This window comes from Anomaloglossus baeobatrachus, chromosome 6 (genome assembly GCF_048569485.1).
Source record: "Anomaloglossus baeobatrachus isolate aAnoBae1 chromosome 6, aAnoBae1.hap1, whole genome shotgun sequence".
NCBI lineage: Eukaryota > Metazoa > Chordata > Amphibia > Anura > Aromobatidae > Anomaloglossus > Anomaloglossus baeobatrachus.
This window is the reverse complement of record NC_134358.1, coordinates 576,406,827-576,434,738: the sequence shown is the minus strand read 5'-3', so window position 1 is coordinate 576,434,738 and position 27,912 is coordinate 576,406,827. Positions and strand designations below refer to the sequence as shown.

Below are 27,912 nucleotides of genomic sequence, written 5' to 3'. Positions count from 1 at the left end.
AATGTAAATCATTAAGTTGTGAAAAATGGAAATTTTAAATAAAGCTGTTTATTGAAATACAGCGGGACACGTTCTGCCCCTCAGCAAGATACTCGGGAAATACTTGTGTTACTTTTTCCACTCACCCCCAGAGCTACATTCAGAATTCTGCTATCCTGTTAGTGCACTGGTTACAAGACATTGACTCACTGCTGCCCCCTGCTGGTTCAGTCTGTGCAGAGTATTTCGTCTCAGGGTCACGTCTGGGTGTTCATCACAGTTTCGTCCTCTTGGCTTCGGTCATTGTAGCACTTTCTCCAGCTCCGTCAGTAAGTCTTTGGGACGGGGGTGCAATGTTTCTGTATCCAGATTCCGGAAGTCTAGGTTGTCCATCAATAAAATCAGAGTGTCTGCAATCTTCCTGAGATCAAACTGTAGATGTTGGGGCCCCGGGGCCATCACGTGGGGGCCCTGCAGGAAGCTGTTCTCATGTCCATCACGTAAGACCTTAATCCTGCGCTCAGCGATGATCTTCAGAAAGGTGAAAAACTCTTTATAATCAATCCCAGTGCAGGACTTCAGGACGACCTGTGCACGAAATCACAAGCACAAGTGACTCTCACAGCAAGAAAATACAGGCGTAGGGCTCGGCACCGCCGGAGGAAACGGGGACGGGGCTGGGCACCACCGGAGGGAACGGGGACTGGGCACCACTGGAGGGAACAGGGACGGGACCTGGCACCAGGCCGGGGGGAGAACCACTGGAAAGAACAGGGACGGGACCTGGTACCAGGCCGGGGGGAGAACGGGGATGGGGCTAGGCACCGCCGGAGGGAACGGGGATGGGACCTGGCACCAGGCCGGGGGAAAACGGGGACGGGGCTCGGCACCGCCGGAGGGAACAGAGACGGGACCTGGCACCATTCCGGAGGGGGGGAGGGCCTGGAACCAGGCTGGGGAACGGGGATCGGGCGCAGCAGCGCTGGAGGAAACAGGGACCCGGCACCAGTCCGGGGCAGAAACAGGGATGGGGCTGGGCACCGCTGGACGGAACAGGAAAGGGACCCGGCAACACCGAGAAAGCGGGGAATGAACCTGGCAACACAGAGAGCGGGGAAGGGACCCGGCAACACCAGAGAGAATGGAGACGGGGCTCAACACCACTGATGAATAGGGCTCAGTATTACGGCACAGGGGTCGGCCGGGGTAGGACAATATACGTGCTGTCACCTGACAGTGCTGCTCCCAGTCGTCCATCGTTTCCTTCCACTCACTGATCTCGTGCTGCACAGCATGCAGCTCCACCTGCAGGAAGCTCCACATGACGGACACGTTACACCCGTTCACCCAGTTATGGTTGATGGAGATGGTGTCCTCCTGGAACATCAGGGTCACAATTCATGTCAGAAACGTCTCCAGGTTTTATCGCATGCACCATCTTAAATCTTATGGGGTTGTGACCTGATAAATCAGAGGGTCCTCCCACCTCAATCCCTCCCGTAACTGTTCCTGGCAGCTGCATAAACTGTTACAATGTGACACATTAGCACAATCCCCTCCTCAGTGACAAGCAGAGATCTTGTGAGGAACACAAACACCACATCATTAGAAGCTGTGGACCTTTCATTAGGTGATATAAACCCATAAGCCTATTACAGGTGGAGGGGGTTGTGGTGCAGCCTCTCACCAGATTGTACACCTGATGGTGCCAGCCGCTGGGCACAAAGATGATCTCCCCGGCCTCCTGGATGACCTGCAGGGGTGGGGGGCCGCCGTTCTGGAGGGAAGGTGCGGTCACATCGTATGGAAGGCGCCCGCTGCAATCACGAAGATGTTCCTCCTGGCCGGGCGGGAAAAGCAGCCACCTCTTACGACCACAGATATTCGCCGACCAACTGTAGGAGCGGAAGACGTCAGCGTGGAACGGAGTCCTGTCAACACGACATTACAGGACACAGATTACTACAATGCAGAGGAGGGGGAAGCAACCGAATGCAGAGACGCGGGTCCAGGGTCAGTGATTGGAAAGTCTCCACTGAGTCCTGTTCACACAGCTGAGGGATTGTGTCCGTGGATTAGCGTAGAAGTATGTAATGCTCTGTCAATTAAGTCCAGAATCCAGAACGGCAGATTTTCCCTGAACCGATACATTGTATCAACCATCAAGACCGGAGAGTGCTGATGAGAAGGGGAGAAATAGGTCAGAAGGGGGCGAGGTCAGGAGGAGGCGAGGTCAGGAGGAGGCGAGGTCAGGAGGAGGCGAGTGCCAGGTCAGGAGGAGGCGAGTGCCAGGTCAGGAGGAGGCGAGGGCCAGGTTAGGAGGAGGCGAGGGCCAGGTCAGGAGGAGGCGAGGGCCAGGTCAGGAGGAGGCGAGGGCCAGGTCAGGAGGAGGCGAGGTCAGGAGGAGGCGAGGGCAGGAGGAGGCGACGACGAGGTCAGGAGGAGGCAAGGGCGAGGTCAGGAGAAGGCGAGGTCAGGAGGAGGCAAGGGCGAGGTTAGGAGGAGGCAAGGGCAGGATGAGGCGAGGGTGAGGTCAGGAGAAGGCGAGGGTGAGGTCAGGAGAAGGCGAGGGCGAGGTCAGGAGGAGGCGAGGGCGAGGTCAGGAGGAGGCGAGGGCAGGAGAAGGCGAGGACGAGGTCAGGAGGAGGCGAGGGCGAGGTCAGGAGAAGGCGAGGTCAGGAGGAGGCAAGGGTGAGGTTAGGAGGAGGCAAGGGCAGGATGAGGCGAGGGTGAGGTCAGGAGAAGGTGAGGGTGAGGTCAGGAGAAGGCGAGGTCAGGAGGAGGCAAGGGCGAGGTTAGGAGGAGGCAAGGGCAGGAGGAGGCGAGGGTGAGGTCAGGAGGAGGCGAGGGTGAGGTCAGGAGGAGGCGAGGTCAAGAGGAGGCAAGGGCAGGAGGAGGCGAGGACGAGGTCAGGAGGAAGCGAAGGCAAGGTCAGAAGGAGGCGAGGTCAGAAGGAGGCGAGAGCGAGGTGAGGAGCAGGCGAGAGCGAGGTCAGGAGGAGGTGAGGGCGAGGTCAGGAGGAGGCGAGGGCGAGGTCAGGAGGAGGCAAGGGCAGGAGGAGGCGAGGACGAGGTCAGAAGGAGGCGAGAGCGAGGTCAGGAGGAGGCGAGGACGAGGTCAGGAGGAGGCGAGGGCGAGGTCAGGAGGAGGCAAGGGCAGGAGGAGGCGAGGGCGAGGTCAGGAGGAGGCGAGGGTGAGGTCAAAAGGAGGCGAGGGCGAGGTCAAAAGGAGGCGAGAGCGAGGTCAGGAGGAGGTGAGGCCGAGGTCAGGAGGAAGCGAGGGCGAGGTCAGGAGGAGGCGAGGGCGAGGTCAGGAGAAGGCGAGGTCAGGAGGAGGCAAAGGCGAGGTCAGCAGAAGGCGAGGTCAGGAGGAGGCAAGGGCGAGGTTAGGAGGAGGCAAGGGCAGGAGGAGGCGAGGGCGAGGTCAGGAGGAGGCGAGGTCAAGAGGAGGCAAGGGCAGGAAGAGGCGAGGATGAGGTCAGAAGGAGGCGAGGGCGAGGTCAGAAGGAGGCGAAGGCAAGGTCAGAAGGAGGCGAGGTCAGAAGGAGGCGAGGGAGAGGTCAGAAGGAGGCGAGAGCGAGGTGAGGAGCAGGCGAGAGCGAGGTCAGGACTAGGCGAGGGCGACGTCAGGACTAGGCGAGGGCGACGTCAGGAGGCGAGGGCGAGGTTGGAAGGAGGCAAGGGCGAGGTCAGGAGGAGGCAAGGGCAGGAGGAGGCGAGGACGAGGTCAGGAGGAGGCGAGGGCGAGGTCAGGAGGAGGCGAGGGCGAGGTCAGGAGGAGGCGAGGGCGAGGTCAGGAGGAGGCGAGGGCGAGGTCAGGAGGAGGCGAGGGCGAGGTCAGGAGGAGGCGAGGGCGAGGTCAGGAGGAGGCGAGGGCGAGGTCAGGAGGAGGCGAGGGCGAGGTCAGGAGGAGGCGAGGGCGAGGTCAGAAGGAGGCGAGGGCGAGGTCAGAAGGAGGCGAGGCCGAGGTCAGGAGGAAGCGAGGGCGAGGTCATGAGGAGGCGAGGGTGAGGTCAGGAGAAGGCGAGGTCAGGAGGAGGCAAAGGCGAGGTCAGGAGGAGGCGAGGTCAGGAGGAGGCGAGGGCGAGGTCAGGAGGAGGCGAGAGGGCGAGGTCAGGAGGAAGCGAGAGGGCGAGGTCAGGAGGAGGCAAGGTCAGGAAGTGGCCAAAGTGAAGGAGCACCGGCCCGATATTCTGCTGCCACATGAGCACCTTACAGTCCAGATACAAGAACGATGGAAAATGAGGAGCGAAAGAGCAAAAAATACAAATACAACGGCAGCGCTGAGCAAACGTCACCGACCCTGGAACATAGAGAACCCAAACCAGATTATATTCAGGCAGCAGGAGAAAAGCAGGTTTAAATACCGCGCCAAACCACAGGAATGCAGATGAAATTAATAGATCTCTTTTCTTTATTTACACAGGTCTACGCGTTTCAAGGACATATCCATCCTCTTCCTCAGGACAAATGCAGAGAATACTATAGTATAGTAGTATTCTCTGCATTTGTCCTGAGGAAGAGGACGGATATGTCCTTGAAACGCGTAGACCTGTGTAAATAAAGAAAAGAGATCTATTAATTTCATCTGCATTCCTGTGGTTTGGCGCGGTATTTAAACCTGCTTTTCTCCTGCTGCCTGAATTTACTCCATTTTGCGGGACTGCTGCCTTCCACGTCACTTTCATGCTGACAAAGGGGTTGTGACTGTCACAACCACACCAGGTGAGTGTTCCTTTTTACATTCACCTCACATTGTTATATCGGGTAAGACCCTATTTGCGCCTCTTTTTCCCACAGCCTTTTTTGCAAACCAGATTATAATGAGGCGATGGAGTATTAGGAGATTACAATATTATAATGAGGTGATTGAATATTATAATGAGAAGATTACAGCCGCTTTCCTGTCATTAATAAAACAGAATAATTATTTACACCCCTGAATCTACATGTGAAAAATCTCTGAGAAGTGTCAGGTCATTGAGGGGCACTACACACCGCAGCCGTACCTACCAGGAGCCGGCGGGGCCCATGTACACAAAGCGGTAATCGTCCACGCCGATGGCGTCCCAGTATTCATTCAGCCAATCAGAGGAGAAGTAAACTGGAGTCTCATACACGTCTTCATCCGGGAACGCCCTGCGGAGGGGAGAAACGGGGGTCACAGACGTAACTACAGAAAACAGGGGGACACCACAAATGTGCAGGCGCGGCTGCCGGCGAGGTCTAGGGCAGGCGCGACTCCCGGCGAGGTCTAGGGCAGGCGCGACTCCCGGCGAGGTCTAGGGCAGGCGCGACTCCCGGCGAGGTCTAGGGCAGGCGCGGCTCCCGGCGAGGTCTAGGGCAGGCGCGGCTCCCGGCGAGGTCTAGGGCAGGCGCGGCTCCCGGCGAGGTCTAGGGCAGGCGCGGCTCCCGGCGAGGTCTAGGGCAGGCGCGGCTCCTGGGAAGGGAGGATACATCTGTATTATCTGTAGTGGGCAGTGCCGCCACCTTGTACCTCCTCATGTGCCAGTCCTTCAGATAGAGGCAGCCCCTGGTGGAGCGGTAGCCGTTCTCTGCATATTCTCTCCAATAGGTGACGTATTCTCGGAGGGGCAGGAGCTCCTTAGGATTGGAGTTGTATTCCTTCACATCACAATTTGCCACCGGAACAACGGCATCTCCTGAAATATAAAGAAACGGAGGATTCATTGCAATGTGATCATGTGACTAGCGCGAGGCGCTCCCCGGGAGATGATTACCGGGTGGCAGGAATGGCGCTGGTAAAAACTGGGAAAGATGCAGCAATCCCCGCACACAGGCTCCATCAGGACCTATGGGGGAGACATCTGAGCGCAACCAGAGCGGCGCAGTGTCACTGTGGCCAGAACCTGTCACCACGCTGCCTAGTGGCAGTCCGATAATCATGCGCTGTCTATGGGCGGCTGAGCCCACCAACTGTACCAAACACCCGCAGGAGGTGAGCCCCACCAAACACCCGCAGGAGATGAGCCCCACCGAACACAAACACCCACAGGAGGTGAACCCCAACCGAACATACCAAACACCCGCAGGAGATGAGCCCCAACCGAACATACCAAACACCCGCAGGAGGTGAGCCCCACCGAACACACCAAACAAACGCAGGAGATGAGCCCCACCGAACACACCAAACAACCGCAACAGGTGAGCCCCACCGAACACAAACACCCACAGGAGATGAGCCCCACCGAACACACCAAACACCCGCAGGAGATGAGCCCCACCGAACACAAACACCCACAGGAGGTGAACCCCACCGAACATAAGAAACACCCGCAGGAGGTGAGCCCCACCGAACATACCAAACACCCGCAGGAGATGAGCCCCACCGAACATACCAAACACCCACAGGAGATGAGCCCCACCGAACATACCAAACACCCGCAGGAGATGAGCCCCACCGAACACACCAAACACCCGCAGGAGATGAGCCCCACCGAACACACCAAACACCCGCAGGAGATGAGCCCCACCGAACACACCAAACACCCGCAGGAGATGAGCCCCACCGAACACAAACACCCACAGGAGGTGAGCCCCACCGAACACACCAAACACCCACAGGAGGTGAGCCCCACCGAACACACCAAACACCCACAGGAGGTGAGCCCCACCGAACACACCAAACACCCACAGGAGGTGAGCCCCACCGAACACACCAAACACCCACAGGAGGTGAACCCCACCGAACATACCAAACACCCGCAGGAGGTGAGCCCCACCGAACATACCAAACACCCGCAGGAGATGAGCCCCACCGAACACATCAAACACCCACAGGAGATGAGCCCCACCGAACACAAACACCCACAGGAGGTGAGCCCCACCGAACACACCAAACACCCGCAGGAGATGAGCCCCACCGAACACACCAAACACCCGCAGGAGATGAGCCCCACCGAACACACCAAACACCCACAGGAGGTGAGCCCCACCGAACACACCAAACACCCACAGGAGGTGAGCCCCACCGAACACACCAAACACCCACAGGAGGTAAGCCCCACCGAACACACCAAACACCCGCAGGAGGTGAGCCCCACCGAACATACCAAACACTCGCAGGAGATGAACCCCACCGAACACACCAAACACCCGCAGGAGGTGAGCCCCACCGAACACACCAAACACCCGCAGGAGGTAAGCCCCACCGAACACACCAAACACCCGCAGGAGATGAGACCCACCGAACACACCAAACACCCACAGGAGGTGAGCCCCACCGAACACACCAAACACCCGCAGGAGGTGAGCCCCACCGAACACACCAAACACCCGCAAGAGGTGAGCCCCACCGAACACACCAAACACCCGCAGGAGATGAGCCCCACCGAACACAAACACCCACAGGAGGTGAGCCCCACCGAACACAAACACGCACAGGAGGTGAGCCCCACCGAACACACCAAACACCCGCAGGAGATGAGCCCCAACCGAACATACCAAACACCCACAGGAGGTGAACCCCAACCGAACATACCAAACACCCACAGGAGGTGAACCCCACCGAACATACCAAACACCCGCAGGAGGTGAGCCCCACCGAACACACCAAACACCCGCAGGAGATGAGCCCCACCGAACACAAACACCCACAGGAGGTGAGACCCACCGAACACACCAAACACCCGCAGGAGATGAGCCCCACCGAACACACCAAACACCTGCAGGAGATGAGCCCCACCGAACACAAACACCCACAGGAGGTGAACGCCACCAAACATACCAAACACCCGCAGGAGGTGAGCCCCACCGAACATACCAAACACCCGCAGGAGATGAGCCCCACCGAACACACCAAACACCCGCAGGAGATGAGCCCCACCGAACACACCAAACACCCGCAGGAGATGAGCCCCACCGAACACACCAAACACCCGCAGGAGATGAGCCCCACCGAACACAAACACCCACAGGAGGTGAGCCCCACCGAACACACCAAACACCCACAGGAGGTGAGCCCCACCGAACACACCAAACACCCACAGGAGGTGAGCCCCACCGAACACACCAAACACCCACAGGAGGTGAGCCCCACCGAACACACCAAACACCCGCAGGAGGTGAGCCCCACCGAACATACCAAACACCCGCAGGAGATGAGCCCCACCGAACATACCAAACACCCGCAGGAGATGAGCCCCACCGAACACACCAAACACCCGCAGGAGATGAGCCCCACCGAACACACCAAACACCCGCAGGAGATGAGCCCCACCGAACACACCAAACACCCGCAGGAGATGAGCCCCACCGAACACAAACACCCACAGGAGGTGAGCCCCACCGAACACACCAAACACCCACAGGAGGTGAGCCCCACCGAACACACCAAACACCCACAGGAGGTGAGCCCCACCGAACACACCAAACACCCACAGGAGGTGAGCCCCACCGAACACACCAAACACCCACAGGAGGTGAGCCCCACCGAACACACCAAACACCCGCAGGAGGTGAGCCCCACCGAACATACCAAACACTCGCAGGAGATGAACCCCACCGAACACACCAAACACCCGCAGGAAGTGAGCCCCACCGAACACACCAAACACCCGCAGGAGGTAAGCCCCACCGAACACACCAAACACCCGCAGGAGATGAGCCCCACCGAACACAAACACCCACAGGAGGTGAGCCCCACCGAACACACCAAACACCCGCAGGAGATGAGCCCCACCGAACACACCAAACACCCACAGGAGGTGAGCCCCACCGAACACACCAAACACCCGCAGAAGTGAGCCCCACCGAACACACCTAACACCCGCAGGAGGTGAGCCCCACCGAACACACCAAACACCCGCAGGAGGTGAGCCCCACCGAACACACCAAACACCCGCAGAAGATGAGCCCCACCGAACACACCAAACACCCACAGGAGGTAAGCCCCACCGAACACACCAAACACCCGCAGGAGATGAGCCCCAACCGAACATACCAAACACCCACAGGAGGTGAACCCCACCGAACATACCAAACACCCGCAGGAGGTGAGCCCCACCGAACACACCAAACACCCACAGGAGGTGAGCCCCACCGAACACACCAAACACCCACAGGAGGTGAGCCCCACCGAACACACCAAACACCCACAGGAGGTGAGCCCCACCGAACACACCAAACACCCGCAGGAGGTGAGCCCCACCAAACATACCAAACACTCGCAGGAGATGAACCCCACCGAACACACCAAACACCCGCAGGAGGTGAGCCCCACCGAACACACCAAACACCCGCAGGAGGTAAGCCCCACCGAACACACCAAACACCCGCAGGAGATGAGCCCCACCGAACACAAACACCCACAGGAGGTGAGCCCCACCGAACACACCAAACACCCGCAGGAGATGAGCCCCACCGAACACACCAAACACCCACAGGAGGTGAGCCCCACCGAACACACCAAACACCCGCAGGAGGTGAGCCCCACCGAACACACCAAACACCCGCAGGAGGTGAGCCCCACCGAACACACCAAACACCCGCAGGAGGTGAGCCCCACCGAACACACCAAACAACCGCAGGAGATGAGCCCCACCGAACACAAACACCCACAGGAGGTGAGCCCCACCGAACACAAACACCCACAGGAGGTGAGCCCCACAGAACACACCAAACACCCGCAGGAGATGAGCCCCACCGAACACACCAAACACCCACAGGAGGTGAGCCCCACCGAACACACCAAACACCCACAGGAGGTGAGCCCCACCGAACACACCAAACACCCACAGGAGGTGAGCCCCACCGAACACACCAAACACCCGCAGGAGGTGAGCCCCACCGAACATACCAAACACTCGCAGGAGATGAACCCCACCGAACACACCAAACACCCGCAGGAAGTGAGCCCCACCGAACACACCAAACACCCGCAGGAGATGAGCCCCACCGAACACAAACACCCACAGGAGGTGAGCCCCACCGAACACACCAAACACCCGCAGGAGATGAGCCCCACCGAACACACCAAACACCCACAGGAGGTGAGCCCCACCGAACACACCAAACACCCGCAGGAGGTGAGCCCCACCGAACACACCAAACACCCGCAGGAGGTGAGCCCCACCGAACACACCAAACACCCGCAGGAGGTGAGCCCCACCGAACACACCAAACAACCGCAGGAGATGAGCCCCACCGAACACAAACACCCACAGGAGGTGAGCCCCACCGAACACAAACACCCACAGGAGGTGAGCCCCACAGAACACACCAAACACCCGCAGGAGATGAGCCCCACCGAACACACCAAACACCCGCAGGAGATGAGCCCCACTGAACACACCAAACACCCGCAGGAGATGAGCCCCACCGAACACAAACACCCACAAGAGGTGAGCCCCACCGAACACAAACACACACAGGAGGTGAGCCCCACCGAAAACACCAAACACCCGCAGGAGATGAGCCCCAACCGAACATACCAAACACCCACAGGAGGTGAACCCCACCGAACATACCAAACACCCGCAGGAGGTGAGCCCCACCGAACACACCAAACACCCACAGGAGGTGAGCCCCACCGAACACACCAAACACCCGCAGGAGGTGAGCCCCACCGAACACACCAAACACCCGCAGGAGATGAGCCCCAACCGAACATACCAAACACCCGCAGGAGGTGAGCCCCACCGAACACACCAAACACCCGCAGGAGATGAGCCCCAACCGAACATACCAAACACCCACAGGAGGTGAACCCCACCGAACATACCAAACACCCGCAGGAGGTGAGCCCCACCGAACACACCAAACACCCGCAGGAGATGAGCCCCACCGAACACAAACACCCACAGGAGGTGAGCCCCACCGAACACACCAAACACCCGCAGGAGATGAGCCCCACCGAACACACCAAACACCCGCAGGAGATGAGCCCCACCGAACACACCAAACACCCGCAGGAGGTGAGCCCCACCGAACACACCAAACACCCGCAGGAGGTGAGCCCCACCGAACACAACAAACACCCGCAGAAGATGAGCCCCACCGAACACACCAAACACCCACAGGAGGTAAGCCCCACCGAACACACCAAACACCCGCAGGAGATGAGCCCCAACCGAACATACCAAACACCCACAGGAGGTGAACCCCACCGAACACACCAAACACCCGCAGGAGGTGAGCCCCACCGAACACACCAAACACCCGCAGGAGGTAAGCCCCACCGAACACACCAAACACCCGCAGGAGATGAGCCCCACCGAACACAAACACCCACAGGAGGTGAGCCCCACCGAACACACCAAACACCCGCAGGAGATGAGCCCCACCGAACACACCAAACACCCACAGGAGGTGAGCCCCACCGAACACACCAAACACCCGCAGGAGGTGAGCCCCACCGAACACACCAAACACCCGCAGGAGGTGAGCCCCACCGAACACACCAAACACCCGCAGGAGGTGAGCCCCACCGACCGAACACACCAAACAACCGCAGGAGATGAGCCCCACCGAACACAAACACCCACAGGAGGTGAGCCCCACCGAACACAAACACCCACAGGAGGTGAGCCCCACAGAACACACCAAACACCCGCAGGAGATGAGCCCCACCGAACACACCAAACACCCGCAGGAGATGAGCCCCACTGAACACACCAAACACCCGCAGGAGATGAGCCCCACCGAACACAAACACCCACAAGAGGTGAGCCCCACCGAACACAAACACACACAGGAGGTGAGCCCCACCGAAAACACCAAACACCCGCAGGAGATGAGCCCCAACCGAACATACCAAACACCCACAGGAGGTGAACCCCACCGAACATACCAAACACCCGCAGGAGGTGAGCCCCACCGAACACACCAAACACCCGCAGGAGATGAGCCCCAACCGAACATACCAAACACCCGCAGGAGGTGAGCCCCACCGAACACACCAAACACCCGCAGGAGATGAGCCCCAACCGAACATACCAAACACCCACAGGAGGTGAACCCCACCGAACATACCAAACACCCGCAGGAGGTGAGCCCCACCGAACACACCAAACACCCGCAGGAGATGAGCCCCACCGAACACAAACACCCACAGGAGGTGAGCCCCACCGAACACACCAAACACCCGCAGGAGATGAGCCCCACCGAACACACCAAACACCCGCAGGAGATGAGCCCCACCGAACACAAACACCCACAGGAGGTGAACCCCACCGAACATACCAAACACCCGCAGGAGGTGAGCCCCACCGAACATACCAAACACCCGCAGGAGATGAGCCCCACCGAACATACCAAACACCCGCAGGAGATGAGCCCCACCGAACACACCAAACACCCACAGGAGATGAGCCCCACCGAACACACCAAACACCCGCAGGAGATGAGCCCCACCGAACACACCAAACACCCGCAGGAGATGAGCCCCACCGAACACACCAAACACCCACAGGAGGTGAGCCCCACCGAACACACCAAACACCCACAGGAGGTGAGCCCCACCGAACACACCAAACACCCACAGGAGGTGAGCCCCACCGAACACACCAAACACCCGCAGGAGGTGAGCCCCACCGAACATACCAAACACTCGCAGGAGATGAACCCCACAGAACACACCAAACACCCGCAGGAGGTGAGCCCCACCGAACACACCAAACACCCACAGGAGGTGAGCCCCACCGAACACACCAAACACCCGCAGGAGGTGAGCCCCACCGAACATACCAAACACTCGCAGGAGATGAACCCCACCGAACACACCAAACACCCGCAGGAAGTGAGCCCCACCGAACACACCAAACACCCGCAGGAGGTAAGCCCCACCGAACACACCAAACACCCGCAGGAGATGAGCCCCACCGAACACAAACACCCACAGGAGGTGAGCCCCACCGAACACACCAAACACCCGCAGGAGATGAGCCCCACCGAACACACCAAACACCCGCAGGAGGTGAGCCCCACCGAACACACCAAACACCCGCAGGAGGTGAGCCCCACCGAACACACCAAACACCCGCAGGAGGTGAGCCCCACCGAACATACCAAACACCCGCAGGAGATGAGCCCCACCGAACATACCAAACACCCGCAGGAGATGAGCCCCACCGAACACACCAAACACCCGCAGGAGATGAGCCCCACCGAACACACCAAACACCCGCAGGAGATGAGCCCCACCGAACACACCAAACACCCGCAGGAGATGAGCCCCACCGAACACAAACACCCACAGGAGGTGAGCCCCACCGAACACACCAAACACCCACAGGAGGTGAGCCCCACCGAACACACCAAACACCCACAGGAGGTGAGCCCCACCGAACACACCAAACACCCACAGGAGGTGAGCCCCACCGAACACACCAAACACCCACAGGAGGTGAGCCCCACCGAACACACCAAACACCCGCAGGAGGTGAGCCCCACCGAACATACCAAACACTCGCAGGAGATGAACCCCACCGAACACACCAAACACCCGCAGGAAGTGAGCCCCACCGAACACACCAAACACCCGCAGGAGGTAAGCCCCACCGAACACACCAAACACCCGCAGGAGATGAGCCCCACCGAACACAAACACCCACAGGAGGTGAGCCCCACCGAACACACCAAACACCCGCAGGAGATGAGCCCCACCGAACACACCAAACACCCACAGGAGGTGAGCCCCACCGAACACACCAAACACCCGCAGAAGTGAGCCCCACCGAACACACCTAACACCCGCAGGAGGTGAGCCCCACCGAACACACCAAACACCCGCAGGAGGTGAGCCCCACCGAACACACCAAACACCCGCAGAAGATGAGCCCCACCGAACACACCAAACACCCACAGGAGGTAAGCCCCACCGAACACACCAAACACCCGCAGGAGATGAGCCCCAACCGAACATACCAAACACCCACAGGAGGTGAACCCCACCGAACATACCAAACACCCGCAGGAGGTGAGCCCCACCGAACACACCAAACACCCACAGGAGGTGAGCCCCACCGAACACACCAAACACCCACAGGAGGTGAGCCCCACCGAACACACCAAACACCCACAGGAGGTGAGCCCCACCGAACACACCAAACACCCGCAGGAGGTGAGCCCCACCAAACATACCAAACACTCGCAGGAGATGAACCCCACCGAACACACCAAACACCCGCAGGAGGTGAGCCCCACCGAACACACCAAACACCCGCAGGAGGTAAGCCCCACCGAACACACCAAACACCCGTAGGAGATGAGCCCCACCGAACACAAACACCCACAGGAGGTGAGCCCCACCGAACACACCAAACACCCGCAGGAGATGAGCCCCACCGAACACACCAAACACCCACAGGAGGTGAGCCCCACCGAACACACCAAACACCCGCAGGAGGTGAGCCCAACCGAACACACCAAACACCCGCAGGAGGTGAGCCCCACCGAACACACCAAACACCCGCAGGAGGTGAGCCCCACCGAACACACCAAACACCCGCAGGAGGTGAGCCCCACCGAACACACCAAACAACCGCAGGAGATGAGCCCCACCGAACACAAACACCCACAGGAGGTGAGCCCCACCGAACACAAACACCCACAGGAGGTGAGCCCCACAGAACACACCAAACACCCGCAGGAGATGAGCCCCACCGAACACACCAAACACCCGCAGGAGATGAGCCCCACTGAACACACCAAACACCCGCAGGAGATGAGCCCCACCGAACACAAACACCCACAAGAGGTGAGCCCCACCGAACACAAACACACACAGGAGGTGAGCCCCACCGAAAACACCAAACACCCGCAGGAGATGAGCCCCAACCGAACATACCAAACACCCACAGGAGGTGAACCCCACCGAACATACCAAACACCCGCAGGAGGTGAGCCCCACCGAACACACCAAACACCCGCAGGAGATGAGCCCCAACCGAACATACCAAACACCCGCAGGAGGTGAGCCCCACCGAACACACCAAACACCCGCAGGAGATGAGCCCCAACCGAACATACCAAACACCCACAGGAGGTGAACCCCACCGAACATACCAAACACCCGCAGGAGGTGAGCCCCACCGAACACACCAAACACCCGCAGGAGATGAGCCCCACCGAACACAAACACCCACAGGAGGTGAGCCCCACCGAACATACCAAACACCTGCAGGAGATGAGCCCCACCGAACATACCAAACACCCGCAGGAGATGAGCCCCACCGAACACACCAAACACCCACAGGAGATGAGCCCCACCGAACACACCAAACACCCGCAGGAGATGAGCCCCACCGAACACACCAAACACCCGCAGGAGATGAGCCCCACCGAACACACCAAACACCCACAGGAGGTGAGCCCCACCGAACACACCAAACACCCACAGGAGGTGAGCCCCACCGAACACACCAAACACCCACAGGAGGTGAGCCCCACCGAACACACCAAACACCCGCAGGAGGTGAGCCCCACCGAACATACCAAACACTCGCAGGAGATGAACCCCACAGAACACACCAAACACCCGCAGGAGGTGAGCCCCACCGAACACACCAAACACCCGCAGGAGGTAAGCCCCACCGAACACACCAAACACCTGCAGGAGATGAGACCCACCGAACACACCAAACACCCACAGGAGGTGAGCCCCACCGAACACACCAAACACCCGCAGGAGGTGAGCCCCTCCGAACACACCAAACACCCGCAGGAGGTGAGCCCCACCGAACACACCAAACACCCGCAGGAGGTGAGCCCCACCGAACACACCAAACACCCGCAGGAGATGAGCCCCACCGAACACAAACACCCACAGGAGGTGAGACCCACCGAACACAAACACGCACAGGAGGTGAGCCCCACCGAACACACCAAACACCCGCAGGAGATGAGCCCCAACCGAACATACCAAACACCCACAGGAGGTGAACCCCACCGAACATACCAAACACCCGCAGGAGGTGAGCCCCACCGAACACACCAAACACCCGCAGGAGATGAGCCCCAACCGAACATACCAAACACCCGCAGGAGGTGAGCCCCACCGAACACACCAAACACCCGCAGGAGATGAGCCCCAACCGAACATACCAAACACCCACAGGAGGTGAACCCCACCGAACACACCAAACACCCGCAGGAGATGAGCCCCACCGAACACACCAAACACCCGCAGGAGATGAGCCCCACCGAACACACCAAACACCCGCAGGAGATGAGCCCCACCGAACACAAACACCCGCAGGAGGTGAGCCCCACCGAACACACCAAACACCCACAGGAGGTGAGCCTCACCGAACACACCAAACACCCACAGGAGGTGAGCCCCACCGAACACACCAAACACCCACAGGAGGTGAGCCCCACCGAACACACCAAACACCCGCAGGAGGTGAGCCCCACCGAACATACCAAACACTCGCAGGAGATGAACCCCACCGAACACACCAAACACCCGCAGGAAGTGAGCCCCACCGAACACACCAAACACCCGCAGGAGGTAAGCCCCACCGAACACACCAAACACCCGCAGGAGATGAGCCCCACCGAACACAAACACCCACAGGAGGTGAGCCCCACCGAACACACCAAACACCCGCAGAAGATGAGCCCCACCGAACACACCAAACACCCACAGGAGGTGAGCCCCACCGAACACACCAAACACCCGCAGGAGGTGAGCCCCACCGAAATCACCAAACACCCGCAGGAGGTGAGCCCCACTGAACACACCAAACACCCGCAGGAGATGAGCCCCACCGAACACACCAAACACCCGCAGGAGGTGAGCCCCACCGAACACAACAAACACCCGCAGGAGATGAGCCCCACCGAACATACCAAACACCCGGAGGAGATGAGCCCCACCGAACACACCAAACACCCGCAGGAGGTGAGCCCCACCGAACACACCAAACACCCGCAGCACGTGAGCCCCACCGAACATACCAAACACCCGCAGGAGGTGAGCCGCACCAAACACCCGCAGGAGATGAGCCCCACCGAACACACCAAACACCCGCAGGAGGTGAGCCCCACCGAACATACCAAACACCCGCAGGAGGTGAGCCCACCGAACATACCAAACACCCGCAGGAGATGAGCCCCACCGAACACACCAAACACCCGCAGCACGTGAGCCCCACCGAACATACCAAACACCTGCAGGAGGTGAGCCGCACCAAACACCCGCAGGAGATGAGCCGCACCAAACACCCGCAGGAGATGAGCCGCACCGAACACACCAAACACCCGCAGGAGGTGAGCCCCACCGAACACACCAAACACCCGCAGGAGATGAGCCCCACCGAACACACCAAACACCCGCAGGAGGTGAGCCCCACCAAACACACCAAACACCCGCAGGAGGTGAGCCCCACCGAACACACCAAACACCCGCAGGAGGTAAGCCCCACCGAACACACCAAACACCCGCAGGAGGAGAGCCCCACCGAACACACCAAACACCCGCAAGAGGTGAGCCCCACCGAACATACCAAACACCCGCAGGAGGTTAGCCCCACCGAACATACCAAACACCCGCAGGAGGTGAGCCCCACCGAACACACCAAACACCCGCAGGAGGTGAGCCCCACCGAACACACCAAACACCCGCAGGAGGTGAGCCCCACAGAACACACCAAACACCCGCAGGAGGTGAGCCCCACCGAACATACCAAACACCCGCAGGAGGTAAGCCCCACCGAACATACCAAACACCCGCAGGAGGTGAGCCCCACCGAACATACCAAACACCCGTAGGTGGTGAGCCGCACCAAACACCCGCAGGAGATGAGCCGCACCGAACACACCAAACACCCGCAGGAGGTGAGCCCCACCGAACATAACAAACACCCGCAGAAGGTGAGCCCCACCGAACATACCAAACACCCGCAGCACGTGAGCCCCACCGAACATACCAAACACCCACAGGAGGTGAGCCCCACCGAACACACCAAACACCCGCAGGAGGTGAGCCCCACCGAACACACCAAACACCCGCAGCACGTGAGTCCGACTGAACATACCAAACACCAGCAGGAGGTGAGCCCCACCGAACACACCAAACACCCGCAGGAGGTGAGCCCCACCGAACATACCAAACACCCGCAGGAGGTGAGCCCCACCGAACATACCAAACACCCGCAGGAGGTGAGCCCCACCGAACATACTAAACACCCACAGGAGGTGAGCCCCACCGAACACACCAAACACCCGCAGGAGGTGAGCCCCACCGAACACACCAAACACCCGCAGGAGGTGAGCCCCACCGAACACACCAAACACCCGCAGCACGTGAGTCCGACTGAACATACCAAACACCCGCAGGAGGTGAGCCCCGCCGAACACACCAAACACCCGTAGGAGGTGAGCCCCACCGAACATACCAAACACCCGCAGGAGGTGAGCCCCACCGAACATACCAAACACCCGCAGGAGGTGAACCCCACCGAACATACCAAACACCCGCAGGAGGTGAGCCCCACCGAACACCCGCAGGAGATGAGCCGCACCGAACATACCAAACACCCGCAGGAGGTGAGCCCCACCGAACACACCAAACACCAGCACAAGATGAGCCCCACCGAACACACCAAACACCCGCAGGAGGTGAGCCCCACCGAACATACCAAACACCCGCAGGAGGTGAGCCCCACCGAACATACCAAACACCCGCAGGAGGTGAGCCCCACCGAACATACTAAACACCCGCAGGAGGTGATCCCCACCGAACACACCAAACACCCGCAGGAGGTGAGCCCCACCGAACACACACCAAACACCCGCAGGAGGTAAGCCCCACCGAACACACCAAACATCCGCAGGAGGTGAGCCCCACCGAACATACCAAACACCCGCAGGAGGTGAGCCCCACCGAACACACCAAACACCCGCAGGAGTTGAGCCCCACCGAACACACCAAACACCCGCAGGAGGTGAGCCCCACCGAACACACCAAACACCCGCAAAAGGTGAGCCCCACCGAACATACCAAACACCCGCAGGAGGTAAGCCCCACCGAACATACCAAACACCCGCAGGAGGTGAGCCCCACCGAACACACCAAACACCCGCAGGAGGTGAGCCCCACCGAACACACCAAACACCCGCAGGAGGTGAGCCCCACCGAACACACCAAACACCCGCAGGAGTTGAGCCCCACCGAACACACCAAACACCCGCAGGAGGTGAGCCCCACCGAACACACCAAACACCCGCAAAAGGTGAGCCCCACCGAACATACCAAACACCCGCAGGAGGTAAGCCCCACCGAACATACCAAACACCCGCAGGAGGTGAGCCCCACCGAACACACCAAACACCCGCAGGAGGTGAGCCCCACCGAACACACCAAACACCCGCAGGAGGTGAGCCCCACCGAACACACCAAACACCCGCAGGAGGTGAGCCCCACCGAACACACCAAACACCCGCAGGAGGTGAGCCCCACCGAACACACCAAACACCCGCAGGAGGTGAGCCCCACCGAACATACCAAACACCCGCAGGAGGTAAGCCCCACCGAACATACCAAACACCCGCAGGAGGTGAGCCCCACCGAATACACCAAACACCCGCAGGAGGTGAGCCCCACCGAACATACCAAACACCCGCAGGAGGTGAGCCCCACCGAACATACCAAACACCCACAGGAGGTGAGCCCCACCGAACACACCAAACACCCGCAGGAGGTGAGCCCCACCGAACACACCAAACACCCGCACCACGTGAGCCCCACCAAACGCACCAAACACTCGCAGGAGGTGAGCCCCACCGAACACATCAAACACCCGCAGGAGGTGATCCCCACCAAACGCACCAAACACTCGCAGGAGGTGAGCCCCATCGAACATACCAAACACCCGCAGCAGGTGAGCCCCACCGAACATACCAAACACCCGCAGGAGGTGAGCCCCACCGAACATACCAAACACCCGCAGGAGGTGAGCCCCACCAAACATACCAAACACCCGCAGGAGGTGAGCCCCACCGAACATACCAAACACCCGCAGGAGGTAAGCCCCACCAAACATACCAAACACCCGCAGGAGGTAAGCCCCACCAAACATACCAAACACCCGCAGGAGGTGAGCCCCACCGAACATACCAAACACCCGCAGGAGTTGAGCCCCACCGAACACACCAAACACCCGCAGGAGGTGAGCCCCACCGAACACACCAAACACCCGCAAAAGGTGAGCCCCACCGAACATACCAAACACCCGCAGGAGGTAAGCCCCACCGAACATACCAAACACCCGCAGGAGGTGAGCCCCACCGAACACACCAAACACCCGCAGGAGGTGAGCCCCACCGAACACACCAAACACCCGCAGGAGGTGAGCCCCACCGAACACACCAAACACCCGCAGGAGGTGAGCCCCACCGAACACACCAAACACCCGCAGGAGGTGAGCCCCACCGAACACACCAAACACCCGCAGGAGGTGAGCCCCACCGAACATACCAAACACCCGCAGGAGGTAAGCCCCACCGAACATACCAAACACCCGCAGGAGGTGAGCCCCACCGAATACACCAAACACCCTCAGGAGGTGAGCCCCACCGAACATACCAAACACCCGCAGGAGGTGAGCCCCACCGAACATACCAAACACCCACAGGAGGTGAGCCCCACCGAACACACCAAACACCCGCAGGAGGTGAGCCCCACCGAACACACCAAACACCCGCACCACGTGAGCCCCACCAAACGCACCAAACACTCGCAGGAGGTGAGCCCCACCGAACACATCAAACACCCGCAGGAGGTGATCCCCACCAAACGCACCAAACACTCGCAGGAGGTGAGCCCCATCGAACATACCAAACACCCGCAGCAGGTGAGCCCCACCGAACATACCAAACACCCGCAGGAGGTGAGCCCCACCGAACATACCAAACACCCGCAGGAGGTGAGCCCCACCAAACATACCAAACACCCGCAGGAGGTGAGCCCCACCGAACATACCAAACACCCGCAGGAGGTAAGCCCCACCAAACATACCAAACACCCGCAGGAGGTAAGCCCCACCAAACATACCAAACACCCGCAGGAGGTGAGCCCCACCGAACATACCAAACACCCGCAGGAGGTGAGCCCCACCGAACATACCAAACACCCGCAGGAGGTGAGCCCAGTTGGGTTTGTTATCGGCGGTGACCCAGGAGCGGCGGCTGTTCCACGTTTGTGAGAACTCGTCAGAAAAGAGGCACGGAGCGTTGGCGGCCATGTACTTATGGAAGAAATCATCGTAGCTGAACGTATCTGGGTCTTCTACGCGGTCAATGCGGCTCATGGCCGGTGAGTGGTGTTCTATTATCAGGGGCCCCTCCTGGTATATTAAAAGGGGCCCCTCCTGTTATTTTATCAGGGGCCCCTCCTGGTATATTATCAGGTGCCCCTCCTGGTATATTATCAGGGGCCCCTCCTGGTATATTAACAGGGGCCCCTGCTGGTATATTATCAGGGGCCCTTCCTGGTATATTATCAGGGGCCCCTCCTGGTATATTATCAGGGGCCCCTCCTGTTATTTTATCAGGTGCCCCTCCTGGTATATTATCAGGGACCCCTCCTGGTATTTTATCAGGGGCCCCTCCTGGTATTTTATCAGGTGCCCCTCCTGGTATATTATCAGGGACCCCTCCTGGTATTTTATCAGGGGCCCCTCCTGGTATTTTATCAGGGGCCCCTCCTGGTATTTTATCAGGGGCCCCTCCTGGTATTTTATCAGGGGCCCCTTCTGGAATATTATCAGGGGCCCCTCCTGGAATATTATCAGGGGCCCCTCCTATTATATCAGGGGCCCCTCCTATTATATTATCAGGGGCCCCTCCTGGTATATCATTGGCCCTTCCTGTTATTTTATCAGGGGCCCTCCTGGATTATCAGGGGCCCCTCCTTGTATATTATCAGGGGCCCCTCTGTTCTATTATCAGGGGCCCCTCTTATTTATATCAGGGCCCCCTCCTATTATATTATCAGGGGCCCCTCCTGGTATATTATCATTGGCCCTTCCTGTTATTTTATCAGGGACCCTCCTGTTATATCAGGGGCCCCTCCTGGTATATTATCAGGGGCCCCTCCTGGTATATTATCAGGGGCCCCTCCTGGTATATTATCAGGTGCCCCTCCTGGTATATTATCAGGGGCCTCCTGTTATTTTATCAGGGGCCCCTCTGTTCTATTATCAGGGGCCCCTCCTTGTATAATTAGGGCCCCTGGCTGCTTTCTTGCCCGTTCCTCCTCTCGGGGCCCCTCTGCTCTACTATTACTGGCCCCTGTCAGTATTATTGGGGCCCCTGGCTGCTTTCTTGCCCGTTCCTCCTCTCGGGGCCCCTCTGCTGTATAATTACTGGCCCCTGTCAGTATTATTGGGGCCCCTGGCTGCTTTTTCACCCGTTTCTCCTCTCGGGGCCCCTCTGCTGTACTATTACTGGCCCGTCAGTATTATTGGGGCCCCTGGCTGCTTTTTTGCCCGTTCCTCCTCTTGGGGCCCCCCCCTGCTGTAGTATTATTGGGGCTCCTGGCTGCTTTCTTGCCCGTTCCTCCTCTTGGGGCCCCTGTGCTGTACTATTACTGGCCCCTGTCAGTATTATCAGGGGCCCCTCCTGGTATATTATCAGGGGCCCCTCCTGGTATATTATCAGGGGCCCCTCTGTTCTATTATCAGGTGCCCCTCCTCGTATAATTAGGGCCCCTGGCTACTTTTTCGCTCGTTCCTCATCTCGGGGCCCCTCGGCTGTACTATTACTGGCCCCTACTCGTATAATTAGGGCCCCTGGCTGCTTTCTTGCCCGTTCCTCCTCTCGGGGCCCCTCTGCTGTACTATTACTGGCCCCCACTCGTATAATTAGGGCCCCTGGCTGCTTTTTCGCCCGTTCCTCCTCTCGGGGCCCCTCTGCTGTACTATTACTGGCCCGTCAGTATTATTGGGGCCCCTGGCTGCTTTCTTGCCCGTTCCTCCTCTCGGGGCCCCTCTGCTGTACTATTACTGGCCCCTGTCAGTATTATTGGGGCCCCTGGCTGCTTTTTCGCCCGTTCCTCCTCTCGGGGCCCCTCGGCTGTACTATTACTGGCCCCTGTCAGTATTATTGGGGCCCCTGGCTGCTTTCTTGCCCGTTCCTCCTCTCGGGGCCCCTCTGCTGTATAATTACTGGTCCCTGTCAGTATTATTGGGGCCCCTGGCTGCTTTCTTGCCCGTTCCTCCTCTCGGGGCCCCTCTGCTGTATAATTACTGGTCCCTGTCAGTATTATTGGGGCCCCTGGCTGCTTTTTCGCCCGTTCCTCCTCTCGGGGCCCCTCTGCTGTATAATTACTGGTCCCTGTCAGTATTATTGGGGCCCCTGGCTGCTTTTTCGCCCGTTCCTCCTCTCGGGGCCCCTCGGCTGTATAATTACTGGTCCCTGTCAGTATTATTGGGGCCCCTGGCTGCTTTCTTGCCCGTTCCTCCTCTCGGGGCCCCTCTGCTGTATAATTACTGGTCCCTGTCAGTATTATTGGGGCCCCTGGCTGCTTTCTTGCCCGTTCCTCCTCTCGGGGCCCCTCTGCTGTATAATTACTGGTCCCTGTCAGTATTATTAGGGCCCCTGGCTGCTTTTTCGCCCGTTCCTCCTCTCGGGGCCCCTCGGCTGTATAATTACTGGTCCCTGTCAGTATTATTGGGGCCCCTGGCTGCTTTCTTGCCCGTTCCTCCTCTCGGGGCCCCTCGGCTGTATAATTACTGGTCCCTGTCAGTATTATTAGGGCCCCTGGCTGCTTTTTCGCCCGTTCCTCCTCTCGGGGCCCCTCTGCTGTACTATTACTGGCCCCTGTCAGTATTATTGGGGCCCCTGGCTGCTTTTTCGCCCGTTCCTCCTCTTGGGGCCCCTCGGCTGTATAATTACTGGTTCCTGTCAGTATTATTGGGGCCCCTGGCTGCTTTTTCGCCCGTTCTTCCTCTCGGGGCCCCTCTGCTGTACTATTACTGGTCCCTGTCAGTATTATTGGGGCCCCTGGCTGCTTTCTTGCCCGTTCCTCCTCTCGGGGCCCCTCGGCTGTATAATTACTGGCCCCTGTCAGTATTATTGGGGCCCCTGGCTGCTTTTTCGCCCGTTCCTCCTCTCGGGGCCCCTCGGCTGTATAATTACTGGTCCCTGTCAGTATTATTGGGGCCCCTGGCTGCTTTCTTGCCCGTTCTTCCTCTCGGGGCCCCTCTGCTGTATAATTACTGGTCCCTGTCAGTATTATTGGGGCCCCTGGCTGCTTTCTTGCCCGTTCTTCCTCTCGGGGCCCCTCTGCTGTATAATTACTGGTCCCTGTCAGTATTATTGGGGCCCCTCGCTGCTTTCTTGCCCGTTCCTCCTCTCGGGGCCCCTCGGCTGTATAATTACTGGTCCCTGTCAGTATTATTGGGGCCCCTGGCTGCTTTCTTGCCCGTTCCTCCTCTCGGGGCCCCTCGGCTGTATAATTACTGGTCCCTGTCAGTATTATTGGGGCCCCTGGCTACTTTTTCGCCCGTTCCTCCTCTCGGGGCCCCTCGGCTGTATAATTACTGGTTCCTGTCAGTATTATTGGGGCCCCTGGCTGCTTTCTTGCCCGTTCCTCCTCTCGGGGCCCCTCGGCTGTACTATTACTGGCCCCTGTCAGTATTATTGGGGCCCCTGGCTGCTTTTTCGCCCGTTCCTCCTCTCGGGGCCCCTCGGCTGTATAATTACTGGTTCCTGTCAGTATTATTGGGGCCCCTGGCTGCTTTTTCGCCCGTTTCTCGGGGCCCCTCTAGTCACCCGACGGCCGCTCTCCCGTCTCACAGTTCCGGCCTAGCTGCAGTTTCCGCTCGGTCGTTATTCCCGGCTGCACAGAATAGTCACGTGGGGCGGCTGATGACGTAAGGCGGTGTCACCAGGATCATCCGCCGTGCAGGTCCCGGTAACTGACGTGCGCTGTGTGTTGTGACTGCCCGTGTGTAGGGGGCGGCGGGCATGCTGGGAGTTGTGGTTCTCCTGCGGCCGCTGAGGTGCACGTACGTTGTGCATCACTGGTCACATCAGGAAGAGGCTATTTCTAATGGGCGTGCCCTGATTGGTTGCTAAGGGCAACTCCTGTAATATGTAACATGGCAACCTATCATGTCTGCACTGGAAGATGCAAGCAGGAATTTGATTGGTTGTTGCTAAGGCAACTGCTCCTCCTTCTTGTAACTGTTACCTAGAGCCAATCAGATAATTTGTGTCATCTCTGGAGAATCTGATTGGCTCCTTGTATTTAGCAGCACTCAACACCCAAACCAATCAGTGTTTTTATTCTAATTTGCATTGGAAAATGAAAGCTACAATCTGATTGGATGGCGTGGAAATCACTCCCCTAACAACCAATCAGATTACTTGCATGATAAGCCCTTCTTTTTGATTGGATATTTAGTCTGGTGTGCCCTTTCACCCGCTGTGCACGTGGTGGCTATTGGCTGCCGTGGTTCTCTGTGTGTGCGGTGTGTCTGTGGCCTCGATAGTAATCGTGGCCGAGAGGAAATGGCGCCCGGGCTCCAATACAATATCCTGATGCTTTTGTAATCACTTTTACAGTATTTCTGAGGTCCCTTTCATCCGTCCTTAGAAGATTCAGACAGAATCCCGAGACTCCGGAGAGACTGTGATGGCGGCGAATCACTGACCGCAGCAAATCACTGACCGCAGCGGTGTCCACACTGAACTGTCAGGTAACAGCCATGGTCTCCATGACAACAGTGACCAGAAAAGGCGAGAGGAGTGGGGGGATCCGAGATACTGGAGGAGCTGCAGGGAGCGAGAAACAAGAGGAGGGGGGATCCGAGATACCGGAGGAGCTGCGTGGGGCGAGAAACAAGAGGAGGGGGGATCCGAGATACTGGAGGAGCTGCGGGGAGCGAGAAACAAGAGGAGGGGGGATCCGAGATACCGGAGGAGCTGCGTGGGGCGAGAAACAAGAGGAGGGGGGATCCGAGATACTGGAGGAGCTGCGGGGAGCGAGAAACAAGAGGAGGGGGGATCCGAGATACCGGAGGAGCTGCGGGGGGCGAGAAACAAGAGGAGGGGGGATCCGAGATACCGGAGAAGCTGCAGGGAGCGAGAAACAAGAGGAGGAGGGATCCGAGATACCGGAGGAGCTGCAGGGGACGAGAAACAAGAGGAGTGGGGATCCGAGATACCGGAGGAGCTGCAGGGAGCGAGAAACAAGAGGAGGGGGGATCCGAGATACTGGAGGAGCTGCGGGGAGCGAGAAACAAGAGGAGGGGGGATCCGAGATACCGGAGGAGCTGCGGGGGGCGAGAAACAAGAGGAGAGGGAGATAAGAGATACCGGAGGAGCTGCAGGGGACGAGAAACAAGAGGAGGGGGGATCCGAGATACCGGAGAAGCTGCAGGGAGCGAGAAACAAGAGGAGGAGGGATCCGAGATACCGGAGGAGCTGCAGGGGACGAGAAACAAGAGGAGTGGGGATCCGAGATACCGGAGGAGCTGCAGGGAGCGAGAAACAAGAGGAGGGGGGATCCGAGATACCGGAGGAGCTGCAGGGAGCGAGAAACAAGAGGAGGGGGGATCCGAGATACCGGAGGAGCTGCGGGGAGTGAGAAACAAAAGGAGGGGGGATCCGAGATACCGGAGAAGCTGCAGGGAGCGAGAAACAAGAGGAGGAGGGATCCGAGATACCGGAGGAGCTGCGGGGGTCGAGAAACAAGAGGAGTGGGGTTCAGAGATACCGGAGGAGCTGCAGGGGGCGAGAAACAAGAGGAGGGGGGATCAAAGATACCGGAGGAGCTGCGGGGGCGAGAAACAAGAGGAGGGGGGATCCGAGATACCGGAGGAGCTGCGGGGAGTGAGAAACAAGAGGAGGGGGGATCCGAGATACCGGAGGAGCTGCAGGGGGCGAGAAACAAGAGTGGGGGAGAATCAGAGATACCGGAGGAGCTGCGGGGGGCGAGAAACAAGACGAGGGACGGATCAGAGATACCAGAGGAGCTGCGGGGGTGAGAAACAAGAGGAGGGGGGATCCGAGATACTGGAGGAGCTGCGTGGGGCGAGAAACAAGAGGAGGGGGGATCCGAGATACCGGAGGAGCTGCAGGGGGCGAGAAACAAGAGGAGGGGGGATCCGAGATACCGGAGGAGCTGCAGGGGGCGAGAAACAAGAGGAGTGGGGATCAGAGATACCGGAGGAGCTGCAGGGGGCAAGAAACAAGAGGAGGGGCGGATCCGAGATACCGGAGGAGCTGCGGGGGGCGAGAAACAAGAGGAGGGGGGATCCGAGATACCGGAGGAGGAGCTGCGGGGGGCAAGAAACAAGAGGAGGGGGGATCCGAGATACCGGAGGAGGAGCTGCGGGGGGCAAGAAACAAGAGGAGGGGGGATCAGAGATACCGGAGGAGCTGCGGGGAGCGAGAAACAAGAGGAGGGGGGATCCAAGATACCGGAGGAGCTGCAGGGAGCGAGAAACAAGAGGAGGGGGGATCCAAGATACTGGAGGAGCTGCGGGGGGCGAGAAACAAGAGGAGTGGGGATATCCGAGATACCAGAGGAGCTGCGGGGAGCGAGAAACAAGAGGAGGGGGGATCAGGGATACCAGAGGAGCTGCGGGGGGCGAGAAACAAGAGGAGGGGGGATCCGAGATACCGGGGGAGCTGCGGGGGCGAGAAACAAGAGGAGGGGGATCCGAGATACTGGAGGAGCTGCGGGGGCGAGAAACAAGAGGAGGGGGGATCCGAGATACTGGAGGAGCTGCGGGGGCGAGAAACAAGAGGAGGGGGGATCCGAGATACTGGAGGAGCTGCGGGGGGCGAGAAACAAGAGGAGCGAGGAGAGACGGGGGAGCTGGGATACCAGAGGAGCTGAGTCATGAGAGGAGCTGTGAGTTGGGGGGTAGCCGGGATCTAAGAGGAGCCGAGATATGAGGGGAGAAACAAGAGGAGCGAGAAAACCGAGATACGAGAGGCGCTGAGATATGAAAGGATC

At 59.1% G+C, this 27,912-nt stretch overlaps 2 protein-coding genes across 2 annotated transcripts in view; one reads left to right on the top strand and one right to left on the bottom strand.

Moving 5' to 3' along the window:
* Positions 1–32: 32 nt before the first annotated feature.
* On the bottom strand, positions 33–24,930 carry JMJD4 (jumonji domain containing 4). The gene is made up of 6 exons (XM_075315894.1): positions 21,067–24,930; positions 5,476–5,641; positions 4,992–5,117; positions 1,667–1,910; positions 1,210–1,356; positions 33–567 (listed from the first exon to the last, which is right to left on the bottom strand). The coding sequence occupies exons 1-6, from the start codon at positions 21,248–21,250 to the stop codon at positions 280–282; spliced, it is 1,155 nt and encodes a 384-aa protein (XP_075172009.1). The 5' UTR covers positions 21,251–24,930; the 3' UTR covers positions 33–279.
* The window catches only part of SNAP47 (synaptosome associated protein 47), a 49,269-nt gene continuing 46,155 nt past the window's right edge, over positions 24,799–27,912 (top strand). Inside the window, 2 exon segments of the mRNA XM_075315893.1 lie at positions 24,799–24,858; positions 25,512–25,645. The gene's annotated coding sequence lies outside the window, so the exon portion shown is untranslated.